Source organism: Pterocles gutturalis, unplaced genomic scaffold (assembly GCF_000699245.1).
Source record: "Pterocles gutturalis isolate BGI_N339 unplaced genomic scaffold, ASM69924v1 scaffold29955, whole genome shotgun sequence".
Taxonomy (NCBI): Eukaryota; Metazoa; Chordata; class Aves; order Pterocliformes; family Pteroclidae; genus Pterocles; species Pterocles gutturalis.
The window spans coordinates 20,959-43,556 of NW_010146777.1; the positions used below are offsets into that span (position 1 = coordinate 20,959).

The 22,598-nt window shown below is 36.6% G+C and overlaps 1 protein-coding gene across 1 annotated transcript in view; it reads right to left on the bottom strand.

The window, feature by feature from the left end:
- ZFC3H1 (zinc finger, C3H1-type containing) overlaps positions 1-22,594 on the bottom strand; it is a gene marked incomplete at its 5' end in the record, with an annotated part of 43,178 nt that extends 20,584 nt beyond the window's left edge. The window contains 16 exons of the mRNA XM_010085868.1: positions 941-1,050; positions 1,134-1,682; positions 2,392-2,523; positions 2,714-2,888; positions 3,925-4,071; positions 4,406-4,524; positions 4,921-5,058; positions 8,769-8,933; positions 9,664-9,867; positions 10,829-10,926; positions 12,600-12,723; positions 14,215-14,441; positions 14,651-14,849; positions 15,105-15,169; positions 18,221-18,637; positions 22,573-22,594. Of these exons, the coding sequence (XP_010084170.1) occupies positions 941-1,050; positions 1,134-1,682; positions 2,392-2,523; positions 2,714-2,888; positions 3,925-4,071; positions 4,406-4,524; positions 4,921-5,058; positions 8,769-8,933; positions 9,664-9,867; positions 10,829-10,926; positions 12,600-12,723; positions 14,215-14,441; positions 14,651-14,849; positions 15,105-15,169; positions 18,221-18,637; positions 22,573-22,594 (2,891 nt within the window). The remainder of the gene's footprint in view (positions 1-940; positions 1,051-1,133; positions 1,683-2,391; positions 2,524-2,713; positions 2,889-3,924; positions 4,072-4,405; positions 4,525-4,920; positions 5,059-8,768; positions 8,934-9,663; positions 9,868-10,828; positions 10,927-12,599; positions 12,724-14,214; positions 14,442-14,650; positions 14,850-15,104; positions 15,170-18,220; positions 18,638-22,572) is intronic.
- Between the last annotated feature and the right edge of the window lie 4 nt (positions 22,595-22,598).

Sequence of the window (22,598 nt, forward strand, 5' to 3'; positions counted from 1 at the left end):
GGAAAGCCAACTACAGAAACCGAATTTCAGTTTAGTTCTACAAAAACTGCACACATGCTCTTGTCAGCATAAGATTAATGTCAAATAGAACCATTAAAGATTAAACCTGAAAAAAAAACAGTGAAAAAATCCACATCCGATCTTACAATGTGTAAACAAACAAAAACCAGTCTGGGCTGAGACAACTAATGCTTGTTTTAAATCTTCAGCTACAGTTTAACTATGTCAATCTTAGGATTTCTAGCTCCTTAAGAAATTGACGCTATAACTGACAAGAAGTTAAAATAAATACTCCTGTAATGATAGCATCCTCCATCTTTTGCTACTTAAGAGTACAGAAATAAAAAACCTGAAGCACCTGGTAGGATTCAGCTGCTCCAGTTTAAATTCCAGACTTGTTTTGTAAAATCTAACATGTACGAACAAAGCTCTCTTTAGTCAAAAGACAGATGTGTGAAATTGATTACATTTGTTGGTGCCTACTTTAAGTCAAGATGAATCACTGTGGTCATGCCTCTTTCCACTGAGCAGGAATCCAAAAATAGGTGATTGGCTCGATCTCAACCTAGACAATGTAAATCCTAGCCAAGTTTAAAGACTGCATAATCGAAATATGCTTCTGTTAATTTCTTCCCTGGATTTTCAATCGCTTTCAATCCTGTTTTCAAATGCTTAACTATTATTTTTTAATTTAGTTATATGAGACAACAATCCAGTTGCAGGGAACAGTACACAATAAAATGTAAAAGCAGCACAGTGCACAAAGCAAGAGCTCAAGCATACCAGAAAAAGTAACTAAATTGTTTCAGGATAGTCAAGTTTGTCACTGCTACTTGTCTTTCTCTACATTCCTGGCCATCAACGAAAGATGATGAAGTGAGGAATACTTGAAGAAGAACACATATACAGAGAAGTCAAAGAGTTGTTACAGTCTTCATACCTGTAGGATTTAAATACCAGAAGAGGACTATGATACGGCCCAAATGGAAATGGTTTTGCTTCAGTTTGTTTATTTTGTGATGTAACAAAATCTGCATCCACAGAGATTTCCTGGGAAAGACATGAAGAGATACACAGCAATTGCAATACCACCTAATAAAGACAACCTTCATCTTTAGTTTTAAAGCATTTACCTGACCACACAACAGATCTTCCTTTGGTACTATAAATGCAGTACTTTTCACTAGCAGCTCTTTCAAGCTGTCAGCTTTAGCATAAAGTTTTTTCAGTTCATCAATATTCAGTCCAAGGAACAGCTCAGGCTCTTCTGATGCCTTTTTAGAAAGTTTATTTATAGTTTCTTGTTTTGGAGTCTCCATGTGCTTAAGATTTGGTTTAGTGAAAGAATTAGATTCTCTGAAAGATCTCCTTCGTTCTCGGTTTGAATTAGACAGAACTTCATCATCAAAGTAGTTCTCTTCACTGTCCAAAGACAATTTATCCTGTGTAAGATCATGAAGCGATGGCTGAGGCAATGCAAATTCAGATTCCTCTTCTGCAGGAGGTGCAATGTTTGATTGTTCCTTGGTTTGAAGCGCACGAGCCTCTTTCAGTTTCTGAATCTTTAGAGCATATTCATACTCCAGTTGCTGTAGCCGTTTTTTCTCTAGTGCAATCAATTCTGCTGAATGCTTTTTTGGACTTGACGCAGGGGAGCTCTCCAATTTCAACATTTTGCTTGTCTGAAAAGAAAAAAATTCTCATTATTTCATTTCCACAGTTAGTGATCAGTGACAAGAGGTAAATTAAACATAGGCAAGATATTTAATTCAGAGTTTATAAAAACACATTTTAAACTTACCAGAAAATTTTAACAAACAGCAGGAAAACCACAAAAGAATTTGCTACAATTCAACTGGCAGGCCTGCAGGTTTTTCGATAAAAATGACCCTACATTATGTATGGGGCTTCAACAGAAGTACTGGCCACTGGTGAGCTATAAAACCAGTATACATAGCAGTGTTGGGAGGTGAACATAAAGACAAATTTACAAATATATTTTAGCCTTGTTTTTCTGTATTTTGTTTTTCAAATCAAGATCAGATCCCCTCTTCAGCATCTTTCCAAGAAGGTTTTAGCAAGATCACTGACGTCCACAGACAAAGGATTTCCTTCTTTCCTTCACATCCACATAGCTCCTCTCATTATTTATCTATTAATTACATTCCCCTGGCCCAGAAAGGTAGGCTTTGTACAGTTTTCTTTTTTTAAATGATTATGCTTTTTCTGTTGAATTCTCAAAAATATAGGAAACCAACAGGAAGATTCCTACAGTGCTTTTGAAATTTTTTCCTATGTTCCTGAAATCCCATTTGAACTAAGTGTCCTAATCAAAATTGCTACTGCTTTTCAAATACAGTGTGGTTTGAAACAGTGCAACAGACTTACTACTCCAAGATGATCTTGCTCCAGTTTTCGTTTCCCAATTTCCTTACTTGCTACTGCTTTTGCTCGAGCAAGTTCTTCCCCATATTTTAATGCCAGAGCTTTTTTTACTGTAACTCGTTGTTGAACTTTATGAATCTGAAAATGGAAAAAAAAGAAACACTACAGTAAGATGCAAATTCTTAGATATGACCACATAATAAAATATAATCAGAAAGGACACAGGAATTAATGATTAATTCAAAGAAAGCCTACTGCCTTCAGAAATCTGGCTTCCCATTTCAAGAGTTCTCACTGTAGGAAACACACATTTCAAAATTAAAATTACTTGTTCCTGAAGTTTCTTGAGAAACATCTTATTAGCATTCAAGATCTTCTCTGTTGCCTGTAGCTGTTCAGCCAGTTTGTTAATTTTATTTTCAGCAATTCGAACATTCTCTCTCTTCTTGGCCTCTTGTTGCAACAAATGTTTCAAGACAGATTCATCCTTCATCAACAGAAGTCTAAAAGTAGAAAAGCCATGTAACAAAATTTTGTCCAAAGAGAAGTTTCTCAGTGCTACCACCGCTCATCTGAAACCCTAGGTATTTAAGAACCCAGCTCTTTTTCACTTATCTGCAACCAAGTTTCTTCAGATAGGGTTAAGAGCCATGAGACAATAAATACTGGTAGTACTTACAGCAGATTTCAGTATCCCAAGTTCAGCTTGTCAGTATAAAGCAGATGAAAACAGATGAAGGTAAGCAAGCAGCATATCGTTAGTACTGCTTTTAACATCAAGACATCCAAAACACACATTTTCACTTTCTGTTAAGTAACAACCCGCTTCTTCCCTAGGGCACATACACACATTAGCAGACTACATGCCATAGTATCATGGTACAGTAACAGAGTAATTAAATATGAAAAGCTATGCATTAAAGAAAGCAAGATAAAGACTTAGATAGACAGGCATGAATAAATGGAGACGGGGAAGAATGTCCTTCAATTGATGTCTGACCATCAACCACTTTGGAAGACCACACAGAAACAATCAAGTGGCAACCAAGCAGAGAAGGATGGAAAGCACTATAAATATTTCACACAGTAAGAAGGGCAAGAAACATGCAAGAGGCATGCTAAAAGGGAAAAGGTGGACAGGAAAAGCCTCGAATAGCATACCTATTGCGCAGAAACACTAAATTTATATAAAATCAGGCATATCCCATTGAAGGATGCTACCCTCAAAATGTAGAGTAGTGAAATGCGCACTTATTTTTCCATATTTCAGAGTTATTAGGTAGCACAGATGATATTCTAGTCACTGAACTTAAACACAGCTGAAAACAGCGCGACAAGTCATACTTAAAAGTTAACACCACATCAAACACCATGTTGGCACAACACAATTCCTTTTGTACAGCAACAGAATTCAAGACTGGTTTTCTGTTGTCTTGAACTATTCAATCATCTGCTATACTTTAAACACTACACATTAAAATTTACAATTTGCATAATACTAAGCAAACAAGGTAGGACTTATAACAGTGAAATACATACCTGTTTTTCTTAAGCCTTGCTTCTGCTTCTGCAACTTGTTTTGTCACTGCTGCTATTCTACCAATTCCATCAACTTCACCATCAGAATTTGCAGGGGACGAATTGTTTCTCAGTGGATCAGACTTAATTAAGCGTTGCTTCTCACGACTAAAACAGAGATGTTAAAAGCAAAGATGTTCAGTAGCTTCAGCATTCATTTCATTGTGTACCCCCAATAGTTATAAAACCTTGAACAAAGTAGCAGGACAAGATTTCAACTTAAAAGAACTTTCCACAACTGCAATCAACTACTGTAATTAAAGTTCAAAACCAAGGACCTTCCTTAGACTCCTATGCTGTCTTACTGAAAACTTGAGTGGAGGAAAAACCTGAAGGTAATGGCAATGTTTTCAAACTCAGATTTTCCTTACAGTTACAAAAACAGACCAGTAAAGGATTACAAAGAATACACATTTTACTTTAACAATAAACTCAGTTGCACCTGGCAATTTCCTCTTTTAAGAGTCTGTATTCTATCTTCTTATCTTCTGGTAGAGCCTCTGGAGTTCTCATTGGATCATTTTCTTTTTCTGATTTTGGAGGGGCTTTGATTTTTGAGGCCTGTTACAACAAGGTTCAAGTCAGTACTAGTCACATTAGTTTAAAATACAGCTATTAACCACTATTTTTACGAGGCATGTCAGCACAAACTTAAAGCTGTTCAAGGATCATAAAATCTTTTAAGCCTTTTTTTTTTGCTAGCAATTAAATATGCATTGAACTGTAATTAAAAAAAATTAAACCAAAATATGTTACAAATTCTATCTTCACAACGCCATCTTAACCAAAAGATCATTTTAATTAGCTTATGCAATCCAAATTACAACGTAATGGGCCAGACAGGACTTGTCTTGCCCTTTTCTGATGTAATCCAATATTTCTTGACCAAATTCTTAAGTTTAACACACAAAGCAAAATCATTACAAAATAAACCTACAAAATGCTGATAATGTTTACCTCAACATTTCTCCTTGCTTCTTTTATCATAGATTCTAGTCCTCCAAATACACTGTTAGTTGAGTTAGATGGCTCTCCATCAGACTCACTATCATCTGAATCATTTAATGTAACCACAACAGACTTGTGTTTTGGAAGCTGTGGGGAGAATGAAAAAAGTTTTGTATCAAGAAGAAAAAGTTAGAGACAGATACAACTGAGCAAATATTTACTAGAAGAGAAAAAGGAGTTTAACACCTTTGGTTATCATGGCTCACCAATTCCACATATAAGAACAAAAAACTAAGTCTTTGTGCATCTCCACTACAAGATAGAGATACTGTACTCATTCTTGATACTGTAACATGAAAGTAGTCCAACATTTTCAACCTATTCCAGAGTATCACAAGATATTTATGTCTCCATGGTCACAGCATACAAATCTCAAACTTTTGACTCCTATACTTCATTAATTACTTCAATTGTAATGAAAATTTATAATCTGCCATTTGCAAACAGTTTTTTTTAAGTAACTGAAAAGTAACAACCAATCAAGTCTGCATTAGAAATGCTGTGGCAGACATACCAGAACTCCCTCATCTTTCTGCCACACCTCTTGTCCCACAATTATACTTAGCTGACCTTACAGTGAGCTGCTCAGACAGTCAAATTGGCAGAACACCAACAGTACATAAAGAGCATATGAAACAAGATTAATCACTTTTTGCCAGCACCACTAACTGAAACAGCTCACTGAAGATCAGATGACTGCCAATTCCAGCACAAAGAAAGATGCAGAAACAAGTGGACAATTTAGATTAACCTCAAATACTCTGAAGTTACAGCTTGAAAAGAAGCAACTTAATTTACATTTACAGGACTGCTCTTCCCATCTCCCAGTGTTTGTCTGGCCAATTACAGTTATATATTTAACCTTTACCTCAGGACAGGACTTCTTCAAGGCTCTATATGTCTTTTAAAGCACACACCCCACAAAAACCCCTCTACTTTTAAATTGAAAATACCCAATTGCCACAATCATGTACTTTTTATATTCTCTTTCCAGACAGTTCTTAATTATAAGCATCGTATCTACTATTTCTGAATGTACTACAGCTGCATCATTTTTGCACCACCATAGCACAGGTAGATGAAATTCCAATTTATGTTGTTGCCAGAAAACAGAACAAGGCACTGGTCTTCTTACAAATATTCTCTGGTTGTAGCTCCCTGGAAACCTAAATTAATCAGGCAAGGCACCCCACCCTTCTCCTCACCTTCAGGTGCCCAATACACCCCTTCCCTATCACTGGCTCTTGGTATTACAAGACCAAAGTTGCCAAGCTGCTTTTGGCACAGTCGTGGAGGGTAAACTCTAACTGCCTTCCCTGTTTTACTTCTAGGGAAAAAGCTGATAGTAGGGAGGGTCAAAGCCAGCTTTTCTCCACGTGACTTCTCCCAGGTGTTATTTTTTGATGTGGTTCAGTAAAATGTTTAACAAATGGTAAAGTAACACCAGGCAACCACCATCACACTGCCTCAGCTTTTACTGCAGGGGCACCACAGCCTCAGTTCTAACACAGGATCTCTCTATGATGTTTTAAGACATATTCTCAACCTGTGGTGAACAGACCCCTGAGTATCCATGACTACTTTGAAAAAGGGTTACAAGATGTCATTGAAAAAGTAAATTAATAACTGTAGTCTATTTCATTATGCAGAGGTCCTCAACTCCACAGAAGAAATCTGAAGATTTCTAAATTTAAGCTTCTTCTAAAATATGGTGCATAATCAAACATTCAAAAGGTACCATGCTCCCAAAACTATGAAATCAGATTTCAAAAACCTGAAGAATTTACATTTTCTATACCTTTGTAATTTTTAAACTTCTGGATATATCCAACAATACTCACAGAAAAACTACCAGTTTTTAAGTTCAAAATTAAATTCTCATTAATTCGCTTATTCTAGGCTCTAGTAAGAAACACCAAATACTACAAAAGTTTTTAAAAAAAAAAGCATTCAATACAAATTGTTTCTAAAAGTTTAAACTAACAGGAGTAACTGACACTGTTTTCACATCAAATTGTTTTCACGGACGACAAAAATACCCTGTGAATAATCTCCTGTGAGCATCTGGCCATAAGTTCTTTAAAATACACACCTATTTGATAAGTAAATACTCAATATCGCAAGCTATTTTCAAAAGTTATTACCAAATGCAAAATGCTTTGTTTCTATAATCATTTTGGTAAAAAAGACACTAGCCAAGCAGCTGAATCAAACACAAGTTATTCATCTGTCAGCTTTAACTAAACTAACCATCTAACAACAGGCACTAAATTACAGTTGCAGGCCTTTTAACACTTACTTAATGCCTTTCAACAGCACAGCTGATTAAAGACATTTATTATGTTACTAAAACAAAATAAACAGCTCCCCAGTAAGGTGTTCTCCCTCATTTATGCAACAGCAGCTAATGAAGTCTCAGAATAACAGAATATGCAGTGATTTAAGGTTTTTTTCAGAATCAGTTTAGTATTTAAATACAAGAACACTTAAAACCAGAAGCAAACGTGAAATAATTATAGAAAGAAGTATGCACAAATTGAACAATTACCCTAGTTATATCTAGAATTTAAAGTAAATTGTGAAGATAGGTACAGACAAAAAAATACATCCACTCCAAGCTTCAGAGAAAGTAAAGTAGGCCTTACAATGACCAAAAGAAAGGAACATCCAGGTCTGCATCATCTTAATTTTTTTTCTCATTATGGAATCAAATGACCAAGTGATTGTACAGTATTTATGAGCAAGAAAGCTGTCGGCCAACTACAGCTAGATTTGATAGTGATACAATAGTCTCAAAGTTACTAAATTTGGAGGAATACGTAGTAAAAAAAAAAAATTAGTTTATTAGAGACACCATCCACTGTCAGAAAGGCAAAGGTATGGACTCACTCGTACTATTTACTAGACAGTCTGCATAGGAAAGAGCTACAACAAACCAAGTTTTGTAAGATGTGTTGTTAAAATAATCACAAACTATCCAGTATGTATGGTTCACTACCATAAATATAACAGCAGATTACATGGGCTTCCAGTCTGGCATAAACAAGCAAATATGTTTTTACAACACATTTCAAACAATCCAAGGAGACTGCAGACATCACAAATCAAACGCTAGCTGCACGTACCTCCCATGGAAGGTCAAGTTACAGAATATGGCTTCAGCTAATGTAACAAAGCCTGCTGCTGCCTGAAGAGGAGACTAATCTCTGTGTTCCACCTGCACTCACAGACATGGTATCTGCCACTTTTGTGCTAGCTCTGATGCTCACACACTGTTCACTGAAAAAATTAAACTCCCCTTAGAAGGAAAAGTACTTTTTTCTCTCCAAGGTTAGTTTTCTAACCAGTTTAGCACGTTAAATAATTTAAGCAACAAGACCGATGCTCCAGACCCCAGTTTAAAATAAGGGAGACGTTACTTGACCAAGAGCACAAGAGCAAGACCACCTCTTTTTTGGCAACAAACAGTGATTAAGAATGGCTCAGCTACCACTGAAGAGCACCCTTTAGTCTGTGCTAAACTGGAAAATAAATTAACTATATTTACAGTCTCTTTTAGTTCATATGAGTGCTGGTATGTTTCGATGGTCTCTTAAGCTTTAAATTCTTACTTCAATATCAAATTCTTTCTAGAAGAGCACAGGGATTATCAAAGTCACTAATAATTCAAATGCTTAATTGAAGCTCCACCGTTCTGCGCTGTATCACTAGAAAACCTTGTCTATTTGCTGTTGACTTGAACCGAGTACAACTTTAACTCATTGTCTTATTAATTGAAAGCACCAATATTTCCTTACTGTGATTACTGCTCGTGGAGGCCTTGGTACTCTAACAAACTTTGTGTTTTGTACCCGTGGCTGAGACACGGTATTAATACTGACAGCAGACAGATTGCTTCTTGGCACAGACTGCAAATTATCTGGAACAGGAGGGGAAGGTGGGCCACTGTTACTTGAGGTTTCCTAACAAAATAAAACAAAAATATGGTTATAAAAATACACACTATACACAGCTATTTTAAAAGACAAACATAAATGAGATAGTTCCAAACGTCTTGGAACTTGGAACTGTGATTTAGGCAGACTATCTGAACATATTAGACAAATCTTGCAAATCTGCAATAATATCAAAAAGGCACACAAGAATATGCCAGTTATTCACAGGTCAATTGCAAAAGATCTGTAACCTTTTCAAGAGGTCAAAAACAATTTAAGTTTTCACAACTACAAACTTCGCTTCTCACTCCAAATAAAACAAAACAACAAAAACCCAAACAGTTCACCTCTAACTCCTTTTGCTAGAAGGGTGAAAACAAAGCTAAGTGACTTGTTTTCTAACAGACAGCTGATAAATAATAAACTTTTTTCAAAAAATAAAATCCTCATTGCCCTGAATATACTCAATTTTCAGTACCCTGAACTTTCATAATTCCTTCAGAAAAAAAAAAAAGACAAGCTGCAATTTACAATTCAAAGGGTGCTCTGGGGTGGTCTTTTTTTCTTTGTTTCTTTTCAGGGCAGAGGTTGATGGAAATTCAGATTTCTTTTTTTTTTGTGGGGTTGGTTGGTTGTTGTTTTTAAGTCATCGGAAAGGGAGCATAAAAAAGCCTGTAATCCTCACTTAGCAGGCCCCATTTAAGTTTTTGGTCAAGATTGCCATCTAGAGGTTTGCATTCAAAAACCAATGGAGTACCTCAGATCTGAAAGCTCGTTTGTTGGCTAGAGACTTGAGTAATTCTTCTCTTAAAAGCATCTCCTCCTCTTCTTCCTCATCTGCAAATGGAGGTTTTGGTGGCTGTTCAGGCTCTTCAGGGGGAAGAGGTGGAAGAGGTGGAGGCGGCTCAAGAGAAACGCAAGAAATACCCTCCACGTAAAGCTGGCTCAAAGATGGTACAGGCTGAGATAAAAACAAAAACAGGGATTTGAAAATTGAAAATTACTACTTTGATTATTTAGCAGAAGTTGAGACCTAAATTATTTCACAACTTAAAACTAATTCAGACTGCAGTGGATTTAGACCACCGTCAAAGGCTGCTGCTAAACAGTAACTACTCAAAGATGACAATGGAAATAAGGTTATATTTGGATAGTAAAGTAGTGCAGGCATACAAACTAAACATAAATGAGAATTCAGAACCAGACAGTCTAGCCAAAGAAATACATCTAACTAGATAGGTTCACACTGCTTGAAAAACAGTCTTCAATCAGTTCTATGAATTTGTCTTAGCTAATAAAATTACAGTTTCCCTTACTCAAAAATTCAGAAGCTGTCACAGCAGGGAATGGTAACTTTCTACTGCTTTACTAAGAAGAGTAACAATCACTCAGTGAAGAAAAGTGGTGGGAAAAAAAAACACTAATTCAGCTTGCATGTAGACTCTTAGGTGAGAAGATAAGACAGCATATAGTCAAAACGCATAGTCTGAAAGAAGGACTGTGATGAGCTATTTCCTCCCTCCCCTCCCGCCCAGGTAACAAGTTGGGGAACAAGTATATCTACACACATGATCTAGAGGTAAGAGGCAAAGTTGCCTTGCACTAACAACTACAATTCATTTTTTTTTCCTTATGTGCTCCAGGCAATTTTTGTTTTCTGTTATGAAACAGCATAGGACCAACAATGAAAGAGAAAATTTTAGTTCAATAGGGAGAACTTCCACAAACAGGAATTGGATCAGCCAAAAAAATAGCTGAAATAGAGCAATCACAAGTCTATCAGATAGTTCAAGCGAATCACCAAATAGAGAACTGTATCAAAAACAGAATCTAAATTTAAACCTAACTTTAGCATCAGAAAGAAGATACAAAATGAGAATTATCAACATCTTCAAAAATACATTCCTTCCGAGTTTACTTACTGGAATGGGAGGTGGCAGTGGCAATGCAATTGGTGGTACTGGAGGTGGAAAATATCCTATTGGACACTCATAGAAAGGAGGCTGCACCGGAGAAGCAGCTGTAATTAAAAACACTATTAAGTATAAGAAATATGGCAAGTAATTACTAAACACCAACTCATGCTTATTCTTCAACTGATTTAATGCAGCAACAGGAGGAGAAGCGTGTTTTTACTACACACCAATTTGAAAGGTAGCACCAAACACAGCATAGTGCATTTATTTCTTACATGTAAGTATATAAAAAGAGGAGTACCTGTCCTTTTTCTGTTTTACATACGAAATGCAAGTACAGACAAACAGTACTACAAAGGTAATGATTCAGAATGATTCAGCCCTCATATTTGATTTAATTTGCAAAAATCTACCTTCTTAAACTAGATGTCTCAACAGTCTCCTAACTACTGGCTACGAAAAATAAAATAAAAATTAGGACAGAAGCAGACCAAATGCAGAGCTGATACTGAATTCTGAAACATAAAACTAGAGCCTGAGATGCTTCATCAAGAGAGGACTTATGTAGCTTACATGTCCAAAACAGAAGGTGCAGTATTTTAGCAAACTAACGTATAAGGAAGACTGACAAGAAAGGAGAAAAAAAAAAAGAGGAAAAAAAGACAAAACCTGAAAAGCAAGAGAACAAAAATGGCCAATACAGCAGTATGCTTAATGAAGCCTTCTCAACACTCCACATGTTGAGACGGAACAAGGAAATCTGAGTATCTCAAATGCACCTCAAACTCAAGAGTCATTAAATTATGTAGGCTGGAAGAGACCTAGGGAAGGCATATGCCCCAGCACAGCTGCTCAAAGCAGGGCTGCCCCCATACTGAGGTTGCCAAGGCCCTTGGTCCAGTCAAGCTCCAAGTATATTTGAGGATAGAGACTCTACGTTTCCAGTTAACCTCATGTTTGACCATCCTCGGTGAAAGTTTTCCCTTCATCTATGTAGAATTTATTTTGTTACAATTTAAATGTTGCCCCTTTTCCTCTTGTTGCACTCTCCGTAGAAGAGTTTGACTCCATCTTCTCTGTAACTGCCCACTAGATAGTTGAAGACAACAGCAAAAGCCTTCCTTAGCTTTCTCAGCAGAAACTCAGCTCTCCCAGTCTCTTTCCATAAATCGAGTTCCAGTCCCCAATGAACTTTAACAGGCCTGAAACAGGTTCCCTTAGTCAAAAAGGTCCTTTGCTAGACTCCTTCTAGTACATTACTATCTTTCTCCTGCCATGAAACCAGAAAACTGATACAGTCTCAGTGTTTAACAGCCTCCTCCAACCACTCACCCATCACAGTCACTGTGCTACAACCCAAACTGCAGCTCACTGCTATCACCACACTGCTGACTCACATTTTACTTAATGTCCATTGGCACTCCCAGGCACTTTTTGCAAAGCTGCTGTCTATCCAGTCAACACCCTCGGGCCCTTACTTTCTACACAGTTGCTTGGGAACACAAAAGAATAACCTATAGTGCTCCAATTAGAACAGTATAACCTTGAAGACCTTAAAAATACCCCTACAGCAGAGATGGAGAGGAAACAAGTCAGCATTAAAACAAGATAGAGAGAGGAAACAAGTCAGCATTAAAACACGATAGAATTAGTCCACCTTAAAATGTTATTCTATAACTGCCACATCTCAAAAGAAAGACTTTCCTTCTAAAATGATAGCTCACTTCCTACTTTTTAACTATTTTGACTGATCACCAAACAAGAAAACTAGTCTTACCTGGAGAGTTAGTTTCACTATCTGTATCCATAGCAACTTCATCATAATTATCATACTGATAGATGCCTCCTGCACTATCTGTAGACTGCTTATCCAAAGACCATCTCAGGTCTGTATCTGAAGACTAAACACATAAAAAGTGTATTTTATTCAGCTGGTCTTATGTTATTCTTTTAGTGCAAACCAGTTAAAAGTAGATTTCAGAAACAGGCCCTCATCATTTTGTCTTCTAATTGCTTTTTAATTACAATGTACTCAGCCTGTACAAAAAGAACAAACTGAAGATTATCTTTTCATGAAATCCATTGCATGCAGTGACTTGACAAATTAACAAGTAGTTTTAAAACTGAATTTCTTTGGGGAGGGTGGGGTGGGTCATGATACATAGAAGGAATTTTAAAATATCTATTAGGTCATTATGTATCAGGTAAATTGCCATAGTTGTATATTTCTGAAACACTGAAAGGGAATGAAATGCTTTATTTCTGTTAATCTGTCATGGCAATCACCAAAGGCACTTCAACTACCCTTGTCAGAAACAACATAAAATTGCACAAAGATCATCTTCACTATGACAAAGGTTGCCTATTTAAGTGAAATATGTTCTGACTGTTCTAAGACTGATGACTCAGGTGAAGAATCCTTTTATTGTCCCAGAAGGAACCACATATCACACTGAAACACGCCCAAAGACTGACAACTAATAAATCACATTGTTTAAAGAATGCCTAACACTATATGGATGCCAATCAACGTTCAGTGAGCACTGAAAATATGCAGAGCAGGTAAGTACGCCTTAATCTGCATCTTTCAGAGGCATGCAGTAGACACTTTGGTAGCTTTTAGAATTTCTACTGTTTACAGCAGTTCCATTTCTCATGACAGCATCAGCAGCACCAACCACTTGAAGCATCTACTGCAGCAGCAGTACACTGCTTTCATAATGAAAGAATGCTGAAGAAACAGTATCATTTTCTTCCGTAGCATACCAATGTTTTAGAGATAGAAAATGAGTGATTCAAGAGCTAATCTCAAGATCAGCAAATGAACACAGACTACAAGTGCAGTGTGATGACCACCACAGTAACTCGATTCCTTCATAAATTTGACACAATTCTGTCATGAGGCTGAAGTAATTTATTATCTTTAGTGTATGGGCATATTTTGTACCTTGACAAATTAAAAATACTACAAAGAAGCCAAACCCCAGATGACATTTTGAAAGAAGCAGGCCACTGAAGTTGTATAGACACAAAAAGTCTGAAAATGTGAAGACAAAAATGCAATCTAAGAAGAAAGCCCTGAAAGTTTGTTTGACTGTTTTGTGTTATATTGCAGACTGCTCTTTAATCACAATGTTCAATGTATCTTTAGGAGGAAAATGCTTTACCACCATCTTGCAAATGTACAAGTCATACAAAAGTAATCTTGCCAAACCCAAAGGGAATGCCTGTCTAGAATTGGACTAACACACAGACACTGAAATACTTTGAGCTTTTCTCTCCTCTTTTCAAGCGGGGGGGCAGAGGAAGGAGGGACATAGAACCAGAAGAGGCAAGACAGAAATCTTGAATCCCAAATATAGCACCAGGACACCATATAACAAATTTGTTACCCTGCTTCTCGATCTCCTCTTTCCTCCAACCAGCTTCATAAATCGATTGTACTGCTCTTCTTGATTTGAGAGGTCCCTAATTTTTCTGATTTCTTCTTCTCTCTTTCTTCTTTCCTCTTCCTCTTCTTGTTTCCTTTGGTCTTCCTCTTTCTGACGCCTGTCTTGTTCCTTTTGCTGCTGCATTTTCTTTGATGTCTTTGTCTGTTGTTTTCTCAAAGCTTGCTTGGCTTTAAATAAAAAGATACATGATTAAATCCACCTTACATAAAAGGTTCCCCCTAATCCTAGATTCTTCAAGAACTTTGAGTAGATGTGTGGGGTTTTAGAAGGATTAAAGGCTCATTGCCCAACTTTTCACATAACACACTATAGGGGTTTTTTTTTATTTCAGAGGTCATAGCATTGATAGCCATTTCAGTAACATTAAGCTTATTACCTGTAGCACTGGTTTTTTTTGTTGAATGTGCTTTTGTACTGGCTTTGACTTTCTGTGTTATACTTTTCGTTTTTGTTAATTTTTCCTTGCTTTCCTTCATCACCTGTTGTTCTTTTTGCTGCCATTTTTTACTAGCAGACTGAAGTGCAAGCAGCCTAAGTTGCAATTCAGACATCTCCTCCTCATCATCAAGCAGCTTCTTGAGAAGAGAAGAAAGGATAAGACAAAAAGTCAAGAAACATCACTTAATAACTAAATCTTTATTGAAAAAGTTTTCTGAAGTCTGTCCCAAAATTTTTACTGACAGAAAGTTTAAAAATCGTACTGTACTGGTAAGTGTCATACCTTAACAATGGACTGTTTCTATTACGGAAACACTTCTGGACTGCAATTTGGAAAAAGCCAGAGTATTATAATGCAATTATGCCTCATCTACAGATGAGTACTTTCTTACCTTTTCAGATGTAACATCTGAACTGCTAAGCTTTCGCACTGATGTTTGTTCTTTGTCTTCTGCACCTTCCAGAAGAAAAATACCATATTTTTGAGCAAGCTGTTTCTCGTAAGACAAAGCTACATTAAAATCATTTGCACAATTTAATCCATACAAACATATTTTATCAGTATCATTGGTACATAGCATAAACAGAATAGCAGCCGTATGTATAAGAGCAAATTAACAAACATTAATATAAACTTGGAATGTCTGACGAAATCCACACTGTCACAATGCCATAAGCCTAAGGCAAGATTTGTCATTTTTTCAGTAATACTCTGTCTTAAGGTTGACACGCATTTTCCCAAGAAGCAGAGAGAAAAACATAGTTGGAGACAAGGGGAAAAGAGGACTTCTTGCCATCTGTTTTATGCTATCATCTCATATCAGCTGCTGTCCTGAGCGTCTCAGATTCCACTGGCAACTATTTTGAGTAACTGGTCAGTCTTTTGCAGAATTAAACATAAAGGCCCAAAGCTGCAGTAAGAATACACTTGCTCCATTTCATGCCAAAGGAAAATAGAAAAGTCATCCTATGGAAACACATAGTAAATAGTAATGCTTTCCTGATAAACATTAAGACCTTGACATATTAACTTGTTAAACTGCCCAAAAGCCACATATCCATCTGATTATTACATGAGGTATATATATACACACACACACGAACATATTATATTTGATATATGATATATATAATGCTGCATATGACATTATACTGTTACATAATATAATGATTATAGCTATTAACTATTAGCGTCATTGACAGTAAAATTACAATTACATAATTTAAATATAACCACACATATATATGTTCATCTCCATCAGAGGAAGGAAATATGTGTGGTTATATTTAAATTATATGTTCATCTCCATCAGAGGAAGGAAAGAAACATTTAGAGAGAAGTTTTGAGATCATTTCTTATATTAGCCTTTCTTCAAAGAGATCCCTTCCCACAATTCAAATTGGTAGAAAATAAGTTCGCACTCCGTACAGCTTTTATTCTTCCTAGCATTTTACAAGAAGTCATATTCAGAAAGGCACTGTTTAAAATATACCAAGACCTTATACCTAAGCAAAAATAGTACGTAGCAAATGCTGAAGGTCTTCCTGCTTGCACATGCATGCATTTTTTAAAAGCACAGGTATAACAGGAAGAAAAATAATATCTAATAATTATGTATTCTAAAAGAAAATTCAAAAATGCTTTTACATTAAGCAAAGATCCTACCCACTCAGTCCACAGCATGGAATTAGGGAGACACAGATAGTACAGTAGTTTGTGATGCAGACAGACACATGCATGGACATCCTACACAAACTAAAATGCTCTTTCAAACCAGAACGGGAAACACAGGCAAACTAATGGGCAACAAGGGAAGAAAAATGGGGAATGCTGTAAAGCCTCTGTCAGAGCAGCTGAACGACAGAGAATTAATTCTAGAAAGAGACACAAACTTCCCTGAATTTCAAGACAAGTTCTTCAACTTGAACAGGCCCAAAGAAACACCTAGTACGCCATTTAAAAATAAATATAATGTGAAAAAAAATTTCATTTCCTAATACTTGCATAATCAAGTAGTGTACATTCACTTGATACACATGAATCTGCAATAACTGAAATCAGCTGGGTTTTCTACTCTGGAAGCCTGTATTACATTGTCCTAAACAGTCACTCTCATACATAATCTGTCTGCTTTCAAATCATTTTTACACCATACATTTGAGTGGTGTGCAAAAATTAAGATGCTCTTAATGTGCATGCTATAGCAACTATTTTCACTATCATACGAACTGTATTTTCAATTTCAATGCTTGTAAGTTTTGAAGTTGGATTTTTTTTGAGACTGCTTTGCTTTTTAATTGCTTTTACTCCTGCCTTGCTATGTTCTCCTCCTGCAAGCTACTGGTTTTTCTTCTGTTGTCAAGACCTGTTTGGTTTTTTTTCCTCATGTCGCTCATTAAAAACGACATTACCTCTTAAATAATGCAGAAACTTTTTTTCTTTTTATTAACAAGAAAGACAAATGGGGAAAAAGCACCTAGAATTAGGTGGTCTGACTACTAATTATCAGCTTTCTCTTTTGGTTTCTTTACATGCTTTGTCTTCAACAGTCTCATTCTGAAGTTACATATAAATCATTCTGACCTTCAGTGTTCCAGTCTTACCTTTCTTCATATTCCTACTAATTAGTCACCTATATTCTTAACCCATCCATTTACTACTGTGTCTCTTCCCACTCAAATTGATAGTTTGCACACAGTGACAAATTAGCTAATATAAGATGACAAGTGATATCCACAAGCACACTCTCAACCACAGCAAACACTTATTAGAACAAGAGTAAGCCTCAGGATAGGAAGTTTAAGATAGCTGCTTTATTTTGCTGCAGACTTAAAAGTACACTCGAGGACTTTTACTGCAGGTCGGCTGGACATAACTTGTTTCTCACTAACTAGTTCATGCATCTGAGCAACTATCCTTTTTGGCCTGCAGTCCAGAACTACCTGGACAAGATACCTGGACTTACTCTACCCTTTGGCTACATTTCTCCTATAAATCCTTTCTATTTCTGGCCCATGGTTTCTTTACTATTCGTGAATATCAATTATGACCAAAATAATTCTGGTGAAAATATCTCAAACAGGCTTTCTACACTGAAGAAAACACATAGGAAAGATGAAATGCAGGAAAAGATGTCTAACTGTTATCTTTACAGCTAAAAAAATAAAACCACATTTTGCTTCTGCACAAAAGAACACGGAGAAAACAGAAGGAAAACTGTAAGTGAAAGACAACGACTTCTGCTGTGAACAGCAATTAAAATCTACAAATGTTGTCCTTGTGCTTTCTGACAAACTATCAGTTACTCTAAGAAAACACAGTAGTCAAAAAACAAACAAAAAACCATGCTTCCAAGCATGTTTAAGTAATTCAAGGAATTACATAAAACAGGAATTAACTACATTAAACCTGTAACTTAAAATGTTTAACATTAATTAAAATTAGGATGATTGATAATAGCAAGCAAAAAAGAACTTTACAAGCTAAAACCACTTTACAAATATTTACCTTGGCCAGATTCTGTGACTTCAGATTTTTGTGATGACTGTTTTGTTCCTTCTTTGTCTTTTTTTAATCTGCTCCTCTCAGCTGGAGTAGGCAGTTTTTGTCTGAGAGGTTTCAGTTCAAATGCCTGAAAGGCTATAACTGTATTTTTCTCCTCAGGAGATACTTCTTTTATAGCATCCGTTGTAATACTGTCATTTTCTACAGTTATTTGGTCCCCAGTGTCCACTGTTTTATCATCATCTTGTTCATTTTCCTCCTTGTTGCTCAAAGCCAGTCTTTCATCTTTATTAATGCATTCAAGTTCTAACTGTATCTGTTTATACTTCAACAGCAGATCCTCAAAGCTTTCTTCCACAGAGTTTTCATTTTTGGAAGAGTAGTTCTGCTTTCTAGATGGGGACCTTCCAAAAGTTTTGGCTGAATTACTGGTCAAGAAAACTAAGACAAGAACAAGCGTAACCTGAAAACAGCGGCAATGTTACCACTGAAGACTACATTATGACAAACAGAACTTAAAATCATTCTCATATATTTTGTTTTAATTTTACCTTAAGGCTAGCTTGAAAAATATCCCTTATAAATAAGCAGCATGCAAAAGACTTATCCATGGTTATATATTGATAGCTTAAATACACATTTTCTCAAATAAATTCTTCTCAAAAAGAATTGCTGAGAAGTCTTGTCTCTTGCACACACCAGAAACAACAGCTGTAATGTGAGAAGGTTCCCTACAGTAAAGAGCAAGTCAGACTTCCAGAGTTTGTGACTCAAGTACTGACTCCTCACCTGACATTCTGAAAAAAAAAAATACGTTAAATTCATTCTCACTCATTTTATCCTTTCATAAAATCCTAAGTGTACACACAGCACAACTATACACTGCAGTAACCGTACCTCAACGAATGAGGTAAAGTGCAGAATAATCAACAACTGAAGGGAATAAAAAAACTGGCTAAAGACTTCCAATTAAAACATTCCAAAAATGCTAAAAGAGGATTGGGAATTACTAATTACTCAGAACAGGTTGTCTATGCATGCCCAAGGGACAGATTTTCTTGAAAATGTACTGTCCAAGGCCGGCAATGGAAATATTCTTACGCAACTGTATCCAGAATAAAAGTTTTTCAGTATTAGAGATTCACTTCCTCTTACCTTAACCTGACACTTGAAAAGCTAAACTATCCCGTAAAATAATCATGCTCAGGAAGAAATATTTTAGGATACCGAGTCAGGTTTGACTCACTCAACTTTCAGTATCAACCCTGCTGTGATAACAGCTGACTCACACCCAGCTATGTGAAATTCTTTTTCATACGTCATCTCTTAAAACAGTACATGGAGTAAAACTAAAAGCTAAAATAGGTGTCCTCTGAATGCAGATATACTGAATCCAGAGGAAGATAACTTTCTATTTGTCTTCTGCTCACAACATGGATCAACAACTCAGATGTTCCACAACATTAACTTATAAGTATGAAGAAATGTATCCTACAAAAGTAGATGTATCCTACAAAAAACAGCTTCAGTAACATCACGAAATGTTTTGCTATATAATGCTTTCTTAAGCTTCAGCACAAAAAGCAGAAACCAGTAAAGATAAACTACATAAAATCCAAAAGGCAAATGATCTATAAATATGCAGAAAATACTAAGAGCTGTATGCAGTATAACACCAAATTATGTACCAAATTCACTTCCACATTTCTGCTTCCAAAAGGACAACTACATTAGTGATTTTGTGAGTCACAGAAAGTCTGAAGCTAATTAAGTTATTTAATATCATTTATAAAAATAAGTCTAACTATTATTTCATATTGAAATACTTCAGTAGCTTCTGGAGTCATCTACAGTTGGGTAACAAGACAAAGCTTTGAGAGGTCTTCTGTGCTCAGGATAATGCAATTGCTAGAGGTCCCACAATGGTATTAATCAGAAATTCTGTGTTTCACACACAGACTTCTTTTCTTATATGTGGTTCTACACACAGAATGCAAAACTACATGGCGTGCTACAAAAGGCAGACAGGCACATATGCATTAAGACAACAGTTATTCTCCAATCAACTCAAGAGAAACTTCATCCTACCACACACACACACACACCAAAAAAAGAGACCAACTAAAGAAACTGGGGGGTTAAAAGTGAAGAAAAATGTATGTCGTGAAGGGCAGAATTCAACAAACAGAAAGTCACATTTTGGTCCCACACTTCAGACTCACAATTCCACAATTCTCTATGCAAGAATTTCTGCAGAATGACTACCCAACAGCTTCATGTTAAAGTTGCTAGGAATTAAAAGAAAAAGGCCTATTAAAAGCTAATACCCAAAGAAAAGTAAGAATTCTTGAAGTGCTCCACTGTGTCATTTACTCCATTTATACACATACTCCTACAAAGCATTGTGCAAAGTACTAGTTCCAAGGATAAACAAAGACATCTCTCTCTTAGCAGATACTTAAAACATTTCACTTTCCTGGAGGAATTCCAAATACCACTCCAGACCACAAGCCTCTTTGTACCAGTTGATGTGAAGGCCTCTTCTGAAGTCACATTCCCATGAACTACACCATTAATATTAGCAACAGGGACGTGCCTTAAACATTTAGGAACACTGTAATATTGACTCCTTTATGTGGTAAGGATATGAAAAATACAGAAAAGAACTCACACTGCGAGAAAATCATGGGCCTTCCTCACCTATATGATCCATAAATAACTGAATGCCACTTATCTAACTGCAATAGTATTAGAATCTTCTCTGTCATGTTTAATCAGAAGAGTGTATCTTACCTATCAGGGATAAAAATACTTTGCCATTTTCTGCTTTTGGTTTGAAAATGGACTATCGGTTTCTGAATGGTCTTTTAATTAAAAGGAAGAAGGAGACTTTGTATCAGTATTAAAAGGTCTGTTTAGAATGATCAATATGTTTGCCCCACAAATTACACATTAGACAAAGTAACCATTTGCTGGTACTCAGAGCAATACTGCAAATTAAGACTTAAAATCTATTTTCAGCACTAGAACTGCCTTACTGTGCAACCTTAGGCAAATCACATCTTCACTCACTGCCTCTCAAGACAAGATCCTTGAACAAAGAGTTCTTATGAAAACTTCAGTACTACTGTAACTTTACCAGATGAGATTAAATAAAAGCATTTATCACTAGTTTACATATTCCATCCACATTAAAAAAAAAAAAAGACATGAATAAATGATCTTGTACCTAAAATAACACAATGATCCAATGAGAAGCTTTCAAAGACTTAAGTCCTGACACAAAAAAAAATTCCTGTTCCTGGGATCAATCAGCACAGTCAAACAAACAACGCACATCCTTTGACTGCTGGTACAGAGGACAATAAAACACTGTAAGATTATGGAGAACAGGTTTTAACCATTTAGTGTTCTCTCTCGTTTTTCTCGGGTATTTTTTTTATTTTTTTTGTTTTGGGGGGGTTTTTTTTACACTTATCTACATTTTCAGTTAGGCAACAATGCAGTTACATCGAGTTTCAGTACCAAACTGTCCCTAAGTTACACTTGTTCTCAGCTCTTTATGTTTTTTTCTATAGCAAACCTGGAAAATGAGAGAAGCTTTTTCCATCACTTTCGTAGCTCCCACTCCTAAAAGGAGGAAATATTAGAACTCTGTTAATAATAAAGTCACTTAACCAACTCTAAGAGCAATCAGTGGAGAAGATCCTACAAGGAATGCTGGGTATGACTTTACAAAGAAATAGAGCTATCCTATGCTACCCAAACTCCCACATAAACCACATTCCATACATACAGTCCCAGTTCAACTTAGGTTTACCTTTAACATTAGCTTCAGCTCTGTGTAACAGCCTCTGAAGGGCTGCAAGCAAAAATTAAAAAGAACAGTGGATTTTTCATTGCCCAATATGGGAAATTAATAAGCTTAGGGTTTTAGCTTTACAACTGCAAGACTTATAATTATATACATGAAAACTGCCGCACCAAAGACTGACCCCGCTTCACAATACTCGCACTTCGGGCTAGAAAAGCAGTCACCTGGGATCCAACCGACTAAGGCTAACACTTTTTCCCTATACAAGACTGACTGGACAGGTTGCAAGCCAGGTCACGGCAGTAATCCGGCTTCCCAGCAGCCTCTCCTTGAGAAGCTGGGCTCGCTGCCCCCGCCAACCCCTGGGACTGGAAGGGGAGCCTCCCTCTCCACCCCTATACAGGAGTCCTACCCTAGAGCGAGAGGAAAAACCCGTCCCTTTCCCACGGCTTTGGGCCACGTAACACGGCACTGACACACCCAGGCCCCCTCCAGCCGCACGGCCTCCCCGCCTCCGCTCCCTCTCATGTCTCAAGGATACACTTTCGAGGCGAGGGCTCTCTCCAG